This window comes from Apteryx mantelli, chromosome 14 (genome assembly GCF_036417845.1).
Source record: "Apteryx mantelli isolate bAptMan1 chromosome 14, bAptMan1.hap1, whole genome shotgun sequence".
NCBI lineage: Eukaryota > Metazoa > Chordata > Aves > Apterygiformes > Apterygidae > Apteryx > Apteryx mantelli.
In genome coordinates this window covers 188733-201684 of record NC_089991.1, presented here as the reverse complement: position 1 = coordinate 201684, position 12952 = coordinate 188733, and the positions used below count along the sequence as shown (strand labels likewise).

Genomic DNA, 12952 nt, shown 5'->3' with positions numbered 1-12952 from the left:
AAGAGGCACTGCCGTTTGCTCTGTTCCTGACGACCTCCTGAGGAGTTGCACTGGCAGAGCAGAGCCAGGCCCAGGAAGCCTGTGTTTGCAGTTTTGGCCAAGCCTCTGCTGTCTATCTATCTCCTGCGTGCACAAGACGGTAATAGACAGAATCCCCCTTTCTTTAGCCTGGGCCTCACCTGTGAATCCTATCAGCAAGCTCCTGGAAATTAGGGACACCTTTGAGCCTTACAGACTGCAGTGCTGCTTCCCACTGTACCCCTTGCCCTCCCCACAGAGCTTGAGTGCCTCTATGCCTGAACTGCCAAGATACCAGCAATGCCTCCCATTCAGCTGCTCACAGCTTGCTGACTGGGACTTCAAGAAAGGTGGCCTCAAGCAGCATCATAAGGTGAACATGAGATAGCACAAGCCCCCGCTCAACTTCTATGAGATGAACCAGGTGAGTGGCAATGGGACAAATAAAGGGGCAGGAGCAAGAGGGTAGCCCCGCTTTCCATCTTCTGAGCTGAAGGATTTGGGGCCTTGCCTCTAAAAGCAGAAGCGCAGAGAAAAGGATTGCCCCAATGTAGAGCAGGCTACGTGCCGTGTAACTCCCACTTGTCATTCTCACCACTGCTAAAGCCACATTTTGAAGAGAGGCACAAGAAACTACGTGGCTTCTTCCACTCCTGTTCGTGGGGATCTTCAGATCTGCAGACTACCGTGACCGGTTTTCCTAGCAGCCAGTGCACTGAAGCCAGGTCGCGGCGGCGTTTCTGCGCAGCGGCAGCACCTCTCTCCCTGTCAAGCACTGGCGTAAACCTCAGCGGCCGGGAAGGTGGGAGGTGCCAGGAGGCTCGCCGAGCGCCCCGGGGCCGGCTCGGGCGGCGGCGGCCCCGCTCCGGCGCGCCTCCTGCCCGGCGGACGGCGCGGCGCTGTGCGGCGACGAGGCGGGGCCGCGGGGCGAACGGCCCGCCACCCTGGGCCCTGCTCCGCGCTCCCTGCGCGGCGGCGGCGGCGGCGGCCCGCGCGGGGAGGGCGGCCCCGGCCGGGCCCAGGCCCGCAGCCGGCGGCGTGGGGCGCTGTTCCTGCCGGAGCTCGGGCCTGGCGGCGCCCGAGCAGAGCTAGGCCTCGGGGGAGGCCCGCGGCACCAACGCCCGCCCGGGGCCGCCCGCCCTCGCGCTGCCTGGCCGCAGAGGTTTGTGGGCGGACTGCAGCGGGGGGCCCCGGGGCCGGAAGCGGAAGCGAGCGACACTCTGTGCTGCGGCGGCTCTATGGCTGGCGGGCGGGGCGCGGCGCGGCGCTGTCCGGGCCTCGGCCCGGCCCGGCCCTTCCGCTTCCTGCCGGGAGCCGGAGCGCGGCGGCGAGCGGGGCGCGGGGCGGCGGCGGCGGCGGGTAACGGTGTGTCCCTTCGCAGCGCCGCGCGGCGGCGCGGCCTGGCCCGGCGCGGCCCATGGACCGGCACAAAGTGAAGCGGCAGCGGCTGGACCGGATTTGCGAAGGTGAGGCGGGGCGGGCGCCCCCCCGCGGCCCGGCCCGGCCTGGCCCCGCGGCGGCGGGGCGGGACGGAGGTGCGCCGCGTCCCGCTGGCCGCCCGTGCGCCTCCGCGCAGGCCCTGCGGCGGGGGCCGGCGCCGCTTCCTCCCAGGAGCACGAGCGGGATTCCGTCCCACGCGCGGGGAGACGAGCCAGGGCTTCACGGGCCGCTCGGGAGGGAGTTGGAGTCAGTACGCGCCGGTGCCGAGATGCGTGTGCGGGGGGTGCAGGCCGAAGTCAGCTTCGTCAGTAATTTCAGGAGCCTAGAATAAAGTGGCATGCTCATCAGTAGACCGTCTCTGTTATCCCATTATTGATAAAACATGTTTTTCTTTATGTATTAAAGTACTAGCAACAGAGGTTTCTTTTTTTCTAGTTTCTTTGTCCTGAAAATTGTTTGCTATTTATTTCTTTTGTTTTGACTAATCCCTTCCTAAATACTACAGAAGTTTAAAAGAACTAGTGGCCCGTTGGACCACTGTAAACATACGTATAGATTCATGCAAATGATGGCTGCAGAATTCCTGTCTTTCACGTAGTCACTCGTGCCAACTTTTTTTAATAGGCATACGACCTCCTATTGTGAATGGTCCAATGCCAGCTCGTCCTCTGGTTGCACTCTTGGATGGAAGAGATTGCACTGTGGAGATGCCCATCTTGAAGGATGTTGCTACAGTGGCATTTTGTGATGCTCAGTCAACTCAGGAAATCCATGAAAAGGTGGGAATGAAAGCATGCAAGCATTTGGGCATGGAGCTAGTTAACTCTGTGAGAGTAGTCAAAGTAGAGATTGATTGATTGTTTGAGACTGTTTTTTATTTGTAGGTGCTGAATGAGGCAGTAGGCGCTCTGATGTATCACACCATTACCCTATCTCGTCAGGATCTAGAGAAATTCAAAGCCCTCAGGGTCATTGTGCGCATTGGCAGTGGCTATGACAACGTGGACATAAAGTCGGCTGCAGAGTTAGGTATGGCAACACCATTAGGGCTCTGTTGCAACTATGACTGAATGTGAAGAGGAACACCACACATGTTTTTCTGCTTTTTAACTGAGTGCATTTAAAACCTTTAAGTAGAAAGATTTGGAGCTGCTTAGTATCAGGCATCTTTAGGAAGAAGATAAATGACCGAGCTGGTAGGTGGCTTGGAAGGAAGATTTTGGGTTCTCAGATTACTCTGCTATAGATGTCACAGAGCCTTTGCTATTGTCTGGGATTCAGAAACCTAAATACAATGTCTAGATAATTTCTTCTTGGTGAGGTAATTTGAGGTTGTTTGTGGGGAAAGCATTGAGCAAACTGTAATGTCTGAAAACCTGCAAATGTCGATGTAGGGTAAACTCACTGTAAATACTCGATTATTGATTTTTTCCTGTTGGTTTTTATATGCAGGTAGGTTCTGATTCAACACCTTATTATAGATCCTTTTAGAAGCTTGGAGTTCAGGCATGCGAAGAGTCTCTGGGTCAGATGACAAAAAGCTGCTGTTTATTAAACACATGGCAGTGAGTCATTTGGACCTTGTAGTCTCCTTGGGGAGGCCCATCATTTGAATGCCCTGTGCCTTCTTTTTTAGGGTTGTGTCCATGATTTGAAACCTTTCCTAATGCAGAATAGGTTTAAGCTTAAAGCAAACGCAAGCATATATTTATAAAATTCAAACAGGCAACAAAATTTCAAGACTGTAAGAACAGGTAAGTTGCAAATAAATGAAGATCACATGTTTGTGTAGCACTTGAATTAGGTGTAAAGAGTCTTTGCATCTGAATGATTCAACTGAATATTCTCAAGAGTTCCTGGCAAGGTCTTTGGCTCTCATCCAGCCATTACATTTTCAGGTTGAGTTCACAGAAGCTAGTCCATGCCTAGGGGCTCTCTACTTTTTATAGTCCTAATTCATATTTTTGACTCATTCAGATTCAAAGTTTTCCTTTTTCCTCCCTGCCACAATCTTTAACAACAGGTCAGAGTTCTTTTGCCATCAAACTGCTGCTTCCCACTTTCACTTTGGAGGGACAGTGTGGTGTCCCTTAGGCATGGCCATATCTGTCTTCTCATGGATGTCCTCCATGCTTAACCAGGCCCTTTAATTCATTTTGAGGCATGACACCATTCCTTACGAGTTCTAAATATTCAAATCAGACTGAAGGGCTGTGGTGTGTGTTTGTGTTTTTATACGTCGTATTTCATGTGAACACGTTTGTATCTTACCTAGTTACGTAACAGATGAACATATGTAGTTTTTGGAAGTCAAATGAGATGTAACCAGTGAATGAGATTAGAAGAAGTTAGGTTTCCATCTCTCTTCTTCATCTCCTCTGTGTTTTCTGTGTGGCATTATGGCACAATTACGAAAGGACTGGATAGAGAAAAGGGGTCTGGTATCTGGGATTGTATATGCATATTGCTCTCCTCGTTCCCTTGGGAGAGCGTGGTCTGAGTTTATTTGAATGTCTGCTCTGTCATAGGCTTTCAAGAGATTGATACATTGCTGAATTGTATGTGCCTTCAACCATCACCCAGATTTCATTCCTAGTTTTCAGGTAGCTGGTGGACTTCTGAGGAGGAGGAGGAGTTGCCTTGGTTTGGCAAGTGGCTAGGGTTACACTGGGGAAGAGACCCATTTTTGATCTAACTAGTTGTTTCCAAAAAGCTTTTTCTCTTCTGAAGATGTGCCCATTCAGGAGCAGAAGATCCTTGAATAAAGGATAGTAGCAGTGAAGTGATGTTATCAGCCTGTTATTCTGGTAGACTGCTCAGGAATGACCAGGTTTTGCTGTAGTGCTCTGACATCTCTCTATTTCCTGTCAGTAATGTGTGCTTTCAGGACCTTAACTCTGGCATTAGTAATTTACCTGATGGTTCTAGCCATGGCTTTTATGGTCCCTTGTGGCTGTATGTTGATTCTAGAGTGGGAGCATTATGTGTTGCTATTTTTAAATGTAATTTCAAATGGATTTTGAGAGGCACCTATGGCTTCTGTCTGCATTTAATGAGTTACTTACTGTCACTCCTGGGGAAGCTGATGCTTGCAATGAGCATCTGGAGTGTGAGGCCTGAAAGAGCTCAACCATCTGTCTTCTTAATTCTTCTACAATCTGTCAGTTAATCTGTCAGGAATGCCTCTGGTGTAAGTGCCTCTTTTGGATGCAGACCTTTTAAAATAGTCAGTTTCTTTTGTCACTTGTATGACCCAGTTTTCTCATTTCAGCCTGTTTTTCTGGTGATGGTGACAATCTAATGGATGTTTATAAGCAAGGAAAGGTATTTTCTGGAGGTTAAAATGCTGGCTGGTCCCATCCATGTTGCTATAGAATCAGCTCCTGAAATGTATCCTGTGTGTTTTCTTGGCAGTAGTTCTGAAGCACAGAATTATCTTCTAGTCCTTGTGCCTAAGGAGCTGTATGTTGGTTTAGTGTTGTGATGCTAAAAATCTCATTTGAACTCTATGGCTTTGTAGGCATTGCAGTTTGCAACATCCCTTCCTCCTCAGTAGAGGAGACTGCTGACTCCACCCTCTGTCACATCTTGAATCTCTATCGCCGTGTTACGTGGCTACATCAGGCTATGCGGGAAGGGAATCGAGCCTCAAGTGTAGAACAGATTCGAGAGGTGGCTGGAGGCGCTGTGCGTATCCGTGGGGAGACTTTGGGCATCATTGGACTTGGTAAGTGATGGGGATTGTTAAACTAAAAAGTGAACTGTGAATGTTTTGGGGAACTTAGGAGTCACTGACTAAAAAATGGATAATTTTACAGCTGTTCATTGTGAAACACACTAACTCATATGGAATGCTAGTGCCCTATTCTGTGATGCTGGACATCTTCAAGAGTTGGGTATATGTCATGGGATTGGGGCTTTTCTTCCTTATTCAAATGGTTAGAAAAATTGGAACATTCAGACAGCTCTTCTTAGTGACTGTTTCCTTGTGTGATAAGCTCTGTATCATTAACAAAGCCACCTGAAAACTACCAGTTCCTTCCTCAAGCTCTTGTAATCAGGTTATTACTGCCTTACTGCCTCAGAGTACAGATTTGACTTGAAAAACACTTCCTTTTACGCTAAGTGCAGGCTATTGCATGGGGAAAGACTAGCGTTAGCAGCATGGGATCAGCACTGAATAACCTCCTCTGGATCCCTGTGGCAATCCTAGGGGTTTCCAGGGCTGCAATATCTTGGGCCCTGGCAATAAACTCAGTCTAGGCTCCCAGTCTCCCCCAGTATCTTGTCTTTAAAGTTTGTTTTACTTTTCCTTGATGATTGTGGGTTTTCTTTTGTGAAGGCCGAGTTGGACAGGCAGTGGCTCTGCGAGCCAAGTCCTTTGGCTTCAACGTGATTTTCTATGATCCATATCTGCCGGATGGAGTGGAGCGATCCTTGGGTTTACAACGAGTAGGAACCCTGCAGGATCTACTAATGCACAGCGATTGCATCACATTGCACTGCAGCCTGAATGAACATAACCATCACCTCATCAATGACTTCACTATTAAACAGGTGCAGCAGGAGCTTGGTTTCCCCCACAGAACACTGTGGAAATGAATGCGAACGCAAACTGCTGCTTCCCCAGAGGCTGAGAGCGTGTGAATCCTGCTGCCTCTGCTGTGTGCCTCCTGCTGCCTTCGGGGGCTGGGAGCGTGTGGATCCGGGTGCCTGTGCTTTGTGCTGTATAGAATTTCTTGTTAAGAGAAGAATAGGACTGGCTCTTTTTGCCGAGTAATTTCACTTATAAAGAATGTTTTAGGTGATCAAATAGTTTCAAATTACCTTTAAAATGAGTAACTGCTGGTTAGAGCCAGGTGTGGTGCGGCTGGGACTAAGCTTCTTTATACAGCTCGGCCAAAGCCTCTCTGCCCAAGCCCACTGCAAAGCCAGTCTCGGGCTCTACTCCAGTAGTCTGTGAATGCTTTTCAGTGCTTTCATGAGAGACACCTGAACATCAAAGTCCAGCTTTGTATAACTGGATACTTGATTCATGTCCTCTTTCTTTTTTTAAAGTAATAGGATGACTATGGAGTGCAAAACTTGAGCTCCACTTCTACCCTTGTTGTCTTGTGGTTTTATTTGTTTTTAAAGCAAATTTCTCAAGCATTGCTTGCAGGCGTTTCCCCTGTGGTTAGCTTTGCAGTGAGAGCATTCCTAGTCTGTTCTCTGACTGTCCAGACCTCTTCTAATCACTGCAGGCTCCTGCTCATTTCCAGTAGACTTCCCAAGATTCACTTTGCTTCCATGAAAAAGTCTCATTCTCAACCCACTTAATTTTTTTCTTTTTCCAGATGCGCCAGGGCTGCTTCTTGGTGAACACAGCCCGAGGAGGGCTGGTAGATGAGAAAGCCTTAGCACAAGCCTTGAAGGAGGGGAGAATCAGAGGAACAGCGTTGGATGTGCATGAGTCTGAGCCTTTCAGGTAACACTGCATCTGTGTGCCTACTGCTATTCTGGGACTCCCCTGCGCTGGATGATTCTTCCATTTCATTTGAGTTACGGTGATACCTGGGAGGACAGATGGGGTGATCACTTTCGGGGAGAAACCACATTTGTTTTTTTTCATCACAGCTTTGCTCAGGGGCCCTTAAAAGATGCACCCAATGTGATCTGCACCCCTCACACAGCCTGGTACAGTGAGCAGGCTTCCATTGAATCCAGAGAAGATGCAGCTAAAGAGATCCGCAGAGCTATTACAGGTAATGAGGAAGGTTGTGTGCTCTGCAGCTGCTGCTGGATTAGGATTCTTTTGTTAGTTCACTGCAAGGATTATGGAATGGGAACTGCTGACTGTTCCTAAAACTTAGACTCAGTGATTTGTCTCTCGAACTAGAGTATGAGTTGATAATTGGCTCTTTGTCTTGTAAGAATCTTGTAGCTAATGCTGGAGTGGCGCTTCCTTGGGAAGGCTTTGTACCTCTCACCTTTTACATCTTCTAAATTCTTTGCAATAATTCCTCAGACAGTTATACTGTACACCTTATTCTGGAATAGTGCACACTGTCTCCTGGGGAAGGTGCGGCCTGGCAATTGCAGTTTACATGGCTATTAATTTCTCCAAGATCCCAGAAGTGGGAAGGAAGGCTCAGTTTCTTGTATTCTCTAGAGATCAGTTGTTCATAAGAAGAATCTCCCCTGCCCAGTGTTATCCTGTGGAAAGTAGATGAGAAGGGATGTTGAGCATTTCCTTTCTGCTTTCCTTTGCAAATACTTCTGGAAATAAGTCCCTCTTATTTGTCTCTTTGGTTTTTGTTTTTTTTTGTTTTGGTTTTTTGTTTGTCATTTGTGGTGCTCCTGCAGGTCACATACCCGATGCTTTGAGGAATTGTGTTAATAAGGAGTATTTGCTGTTAGCAGCTCAGTGGTCTGGTATTGATCCTGCAACTGTCCACCCTGAACTCAATGGAGCTGCAGCTTACAGGTGAGATAAGTAGGTTGTCTGAATTACTGCTTTTATGAACAGATATCTTCATGCTGAAGTAGGCCAACATCTCTCTTTGGGTCTGAGAATTGCTTATGCCTGAAAGCAGATGTATTCCTATATGATCTGTGGTATAGGCTCTTTCCAAAATTCTAACAGCAGCACGTCATCAATTGGCCTAGAGACACAAAGCTGCCCTTCTGAAACTGTACCAGGATTTAGTGTTTTCTTGATTGTGTTTATTACCAACTGGATAGCAGTTAATTTTTCCAAATCCTTGCAAGATAGGCCCAAGAGACTTCTGAGTATATGAAAACCTGCTAGGTGCCTGAAAAGGGATCTGGATCTTAACATTCAAAAGTTGTTCATATCATTATGGCTGTATAAGCAAAGAACAGTTATTTCTTATCTATACCACAAGCTTGGGCTATAAATAAGAGACTGGGTTACAAAATACATTGTTCAGTGGATGGGGCATTGGCCTAAACAAGGTGTATTTCAGGTTATTCATCTGTTAGAGACCTGCCAAGTCGTTGTGGGCACGTTGCTTCCTTTCTGTTTTTCTCCCATCAGTAAAGTAGGAAATACATTCTCTGAGATCTACACAGCTCCAGATATATTCACAGAGAAGACAGAGGGAGGCAGAATGGAAGTAAAGGGTTTATTAGACATTTATTAGTCTCTCCTATTTTTCATCTTATATCTGGCTGTTTTCTTAATTTAGCTCCTTAATTTTTTCTATCTTATAGCCTAGTGAGGGATAGCAGGCAGCTTGCACTTCTGCTGGTGGGGAGGGAATTTGCAGCCCTTCAGGGTACCTCCATGCAGTGTCTTACACTGTTTTCCATTGGAGACAAATTTTGTACCTGTTTTGTAAATGCTTAGTATGTAACCTGACCTTATCTCTGCCTGTCTGATATTAGGAAATAATTGACACTCTTCAGCCCTGTAGATATTTCCTGTGTTCTATCTCTGAGCAGTTTTGCTAGAAAGAGGGATTTGTATTCAGCAGGTGGGTGAGGGCACAACTCCTTTCCCCTTGCATAACTCTTTTGGACAAGCATGTAATTTCCATGTTTCTGTTGGTTTCAGGTTTCCTCCAGGAGTAGTGGGAGTAGCAACCCCTGGGCTACCGGAACCACCAGTAGTGGAGGGGATTGTAGCTCATGGGATCCCTTCTGTTTCTCACTCTGCTCCACGTACCCCTTCCCCAGGAGAGACGAGCAAACTGGATGCAGACAGAGAGATTCCTGCTGACCAGTAGCAGCATCTTTCTCTCCTTTTTTCTGGCAACAGAAAAAAATAGGAGGGTATGTCCTCCTAGGACCTTCTTTAACACCCTGCAGAGACCGTTTCCTGTTCATACGGGACAGGAGAATGCATTTCATTACTGGCAAACTTTAGCTCTTGCCTTTATTTTGTAACCCATTTAGTTTTAATCTCTTGATGAATCTTTCTCCTTCTCTGGGGCAGGGCAGCAGTGACCTTGCTTCCTTTTGGAAATACTTGGTTTAGCCAATGTGGTTTCCCATATATCTGCCTCGGTTGTCTGTAACAGGGAACTGTCCTTGTGCACTTGAACATAGGAGAGGCGGAGCTGCCTGATCATGGAGGTCCCCCAGTGCTCCTAACAACCAGACTTCAGTGCACATTTTTCAGCTGTGACATGTAGCAGCTTAAGTTTCATTTGGCTGAACCTCTTGAAGTATAGGCACGGGGAACATTAAGACAAGATTAGTGAACTGGAGAGGTTATGACTATTGTCTGTATTATGCCCTAGGCAGAAGGCAGCTTAGGCTCAGCTCTCTGTGTTACCTTGCTCATTAACCTCAGTAAGGTTTCTGTGAGAACAGGCATGGTGCAGGCATTCCTAGTTCTTGATCATATGAAGTTTTGTCTATGCAGTATTAGGCCCGAAAGTAAAAGCAGAAATAGTGACAGCCTCAGATTCAGTCTTGTAAATGATTTGGAAATGATTACAGTGTCATCAAATGTGTTCTGGTGGCCAGTGTGTTCGTGAGGCTTCAGAAGAGTTTGCCCTGGAGTCTGTGTACCTCAGAGAGAGCAAGAGAATGCAGAAATAGGAGAAACTTGCACCAGAAGGACAGCAAGTAGCAATAATTTGCAACTGCAATCACTGGTTCCTCGCACGCATGTACCTCACAGTCTAATGATGTTGTTTATCCACAAGATAACTATTATGTTAGAATTCTAAGCTTTGTCTGTGCTACAGAATTTCACTGGCATAACTGCGTCAACTAGAAGTAACACACCAGTGCTGGTGATGCTTGCATCTGTGCTGATGGAGAAGGCAGCTTTTAACAGTTGACCAAATTACTCTAGTTAGTGTAGCTCTGCTAGCATATACTGCATCTCCAGTAATGGGCTGTGCCACAGGAGCAAGACAGAGCTATGGGTAAGCCCTGCGATACAAAGGGAGAAAGAGAACGCAATTAGCTTATCACCTGAGGGCAAGGCAGGATTGTTTCTTTCAAGGCTTTTTCCGCTTCTCTGTCCCAAATGATTGTGCACCACTTCTTTGAGGGAGGAGGAGTCTTTGGCATAACAGGTTCCACGGGAGAAGATTTTTCTTAATTCTAAATCTTCTTTTAATTTCATCTTCTTATGCTTTAGTTATGGCCTTTCCATGCACACAGAACTGACAGCTCTCTTGAGATGCAGCAACTCCTGAATGATTTCTGTTGCTCAGGTATATTAAAATAGGTGCTGTTTTGGAGGCATGTGCTATGTGTGGGCCTGTCTGCCCTTTCTCCCTCTCTTTTTGTGTGTCTCTGGGAGCTGAACAGCTGGGAACAGAGTGGGAATACAACTTGATGGATGAACAATTCTAGTATTGGAAGTGTCTAATGATAGAATTGCATACGGTTCAGTGAGGAGTGGACAAAATCATCTGTTTAGGCTGTTCACAGTTTGGGAAACTGAACAAAGCTTTCAGACTGTAAGTTTTCAGGCTTTTTTTCTTTTTCTGGTTGTAAATTATTCTCCAATCCTGCCTTCGTATACTGGCTTACTGTGTAACTTACTGCTGATATGGTGAGGTGATTCATTCCTTCTCCCCTACCCAATTGGCAATTCAAGGAAAGAAAATAGGCAGGAAGTAAACTTCAGGTGTTTCTTTCTTATGGATTTTCCACTTTAACTGTTTAGCCCTAATGAGATGATGATAGTTCTGTAGTGCTGAGTGTCTTTTTTGATAAGGTATCTGCATTGGTACAGGCTTTTGGGTTCTGTTTTCCTGAATGATGCTGATTCTATTTAAAATTCGTGTACCTCCTTGGCTGCTCAGGTTTAGCAGGCCAGACTGGGACTTCATGATAGGCACAAGTTAGAGGAGAACTTTTTGAGCAGAAGCCTAAAGCTCAGAAGCACTTCATTTGGAGCTGTACCTGAAATAATCAGCAGCATTTTGTCTTAGTTCTCTATCTCTAAGAAATCTAAATTTAACAAGCTACTGGCTCAGAAAGGTGTTCTTCTGATAGGCTAATGAGAAGAAGATTTCTTTAGGAACTGAGAGCTGATTTTCTTTCTACTGCTGTAGTAGGGAAGCAGTCTGTCAATAACTGCTGTTTTCTTATTTGCTGATGAAAATTTCTGTCCTGCTTAGAGGTTCAGGCCTGCAGATTATTTTGTGGTAAGGGGCTTCTAGTTATGAACTTTGCAAATACAGGGGCTCAGAGTCTTGTCTCTTCTAGAACAGAAAGCAAGATACATTTTAAGAGGCAGCTTTTTTTTTTTTTCCCCCAACTGTAAGTATCTCTGAAGACCTGTCAAATAACTTCTCTGAGCAGAGGAGAAGTGGAGAAGATCTCATCTGGGGGACACTGAGTTTCTCAATTCTTATATTTGGTGCCTAGATATACTGGTGACTGGTAAGAGTAGGACTAAGTAAATAGTGTCATAAGAAATATTTCTAACTATGGATATGGAGGAATTCAGCCTGACAGCACTGATGGTGGCTCTGTTTTATCCAATACCATGTAGGCTTCTGATTGGACATGAAAGCACCTTACCACATGATTAAAGCCACAGCAGAAGATACTGAGGTAAAATTGAGTTGAACCCTTATCCCCACCTCAAAGAAGGGCTCTCTTTCTGCTTGTAAAACTACTCCATTCTTATGGCATTAATACCTCTGATTAATGTTGTGGACTGAACCTACTATCACAAAGAGCAAGGCTGTTCTGAACAGATTGCTCAGAGAAAAATTTACCAATACTAAAGTACTGTGTGGTCTTCCCCATCCCCTGAGTGCCAAATCCTTCTTTGATAGCACCCTCTCCTGTGTTGATACACTGGTTTGCAGCTCCCTCTCCCAGGTTTAGTGCAGTATAGAGAAGTGGAAGGATTTTTTTTTTTTTTTTTCCTTAAAACACCATCCTTCAGAAGTAGTGTGGAGCTTTAATCCCAAAGAACAGAAGTCTCCCAGGGTGACGCAGAAGTGCCCTATCTGCACTAATCTGCTTACAGGAGGTGCTCACACTGTCCTAAGGTACATTCTGTTTGTCAGGGTCACTGCTGCTGACCAGCTTTTTTATAGAGGACTCAGAGTTTCAGAAATATATTTTTGTAGACAATGACTAAACTGTGAAACGTTTAAAAAATAAAGCATGTAAACAAAAACTTACAGCATTGTCCCCTGTACAGATGTTTTTCTCACTTCAGTTCTCTCCTGACTCATTAGAAAATGTTTGATTATTTCTTGGATATATTTTAATAAAGTTCTCCAAAGAACATGGCTGCTGTTTGTGGAGGGGTAGCCTGAGATACAATTTATTTTGAAGGGGAGGGTGGAAAACCTGTACAGGTAAGGGGCTGCATCAGTCCCAATTTCCTTCTCAAATTAGGTGAGTCAGATCTTCCCCACTGTTACTCTCTAGACCCATCACTCTGGCAAGTGACTTCCTTCGAATTCTGGAGGATTGACCATCATTTGAGACTGGAGGGGGCTGAATGGAGAAGCAGACACCTTACTGATTAAGGGCAGCTTTGGATGTAGCCTGGAGCTTG

General features: G+C 46.1%; 1 protein-coding gene across 5 annotated transcripts; it reads left to right on the top strand.

The window, feature by feature from the left end:
* Window positions 1–1357: 1357 nt before the first annotated feature.
* Window positions 1358–12904, top strand: LOC106487161 (C-terminal-binding protein 2). 5 transcript variants are annotated; one of them, XM_067305033.1, is made up of 10 exons: window positions 1358–1484; window positions 2083–2237; window positions 2343–2487; window positions 4979–5185; window positions 5801–6015; window positions 6795–6925; window positions 7075–7202; window positions 7804–7924; window positions 11927–11988; window positions 12823–12904. In XM_067305033.1, exons 1-9 carry the CDS (start codon window positions 1436–1438, stop codon window positions 11964–11966), a joined length of 1191 nt encoding a protein of 396 aa, XP_067161134.1. In that variant the 5' UTR covers window positions 1358–1435; the 3' UTR covers window positions 11967–11988; window positions 12823–12904. The 5 variants fall into 5 exon arrangements, with proteins under 5 accessions (XP_067161134.1, XP_067161135.1, XP_067161132.1 ...); XM_067305034.1 differs by having other exon boundaries at window positions 12790–12870; XM_067305031.1 differs by lacking the exon at window positions 11927–11988 and having other exon boundaries at window positions 12823–12895.
* Window positions 12905–12952: the final 48 nt, after the last annotated feature.

Coding starts and splice junctions, on each gene's coding strand:
- LOC106487161 (XM_067305030.1), top strand. CDS start 1,436: ATGGACCGGCACAAAGTGAAGCGGCAGCGGCTGGACCGGATTTGCGAA. Junction 2,238..2,342: donor CTCAGGAAATCCATGAAAAG/GTGGGAATGAAA, acceptor TTTTATTTGTAG/GTGCTGAATGAGGCAGTAGG. Junction 6,926..7,074: donor CATGAGTCTGAGCCTTTCAG/GTAACACTGCAT, acceptor TTTTCATCACAG/CTTTGCTCAGGGGCCCTTAA.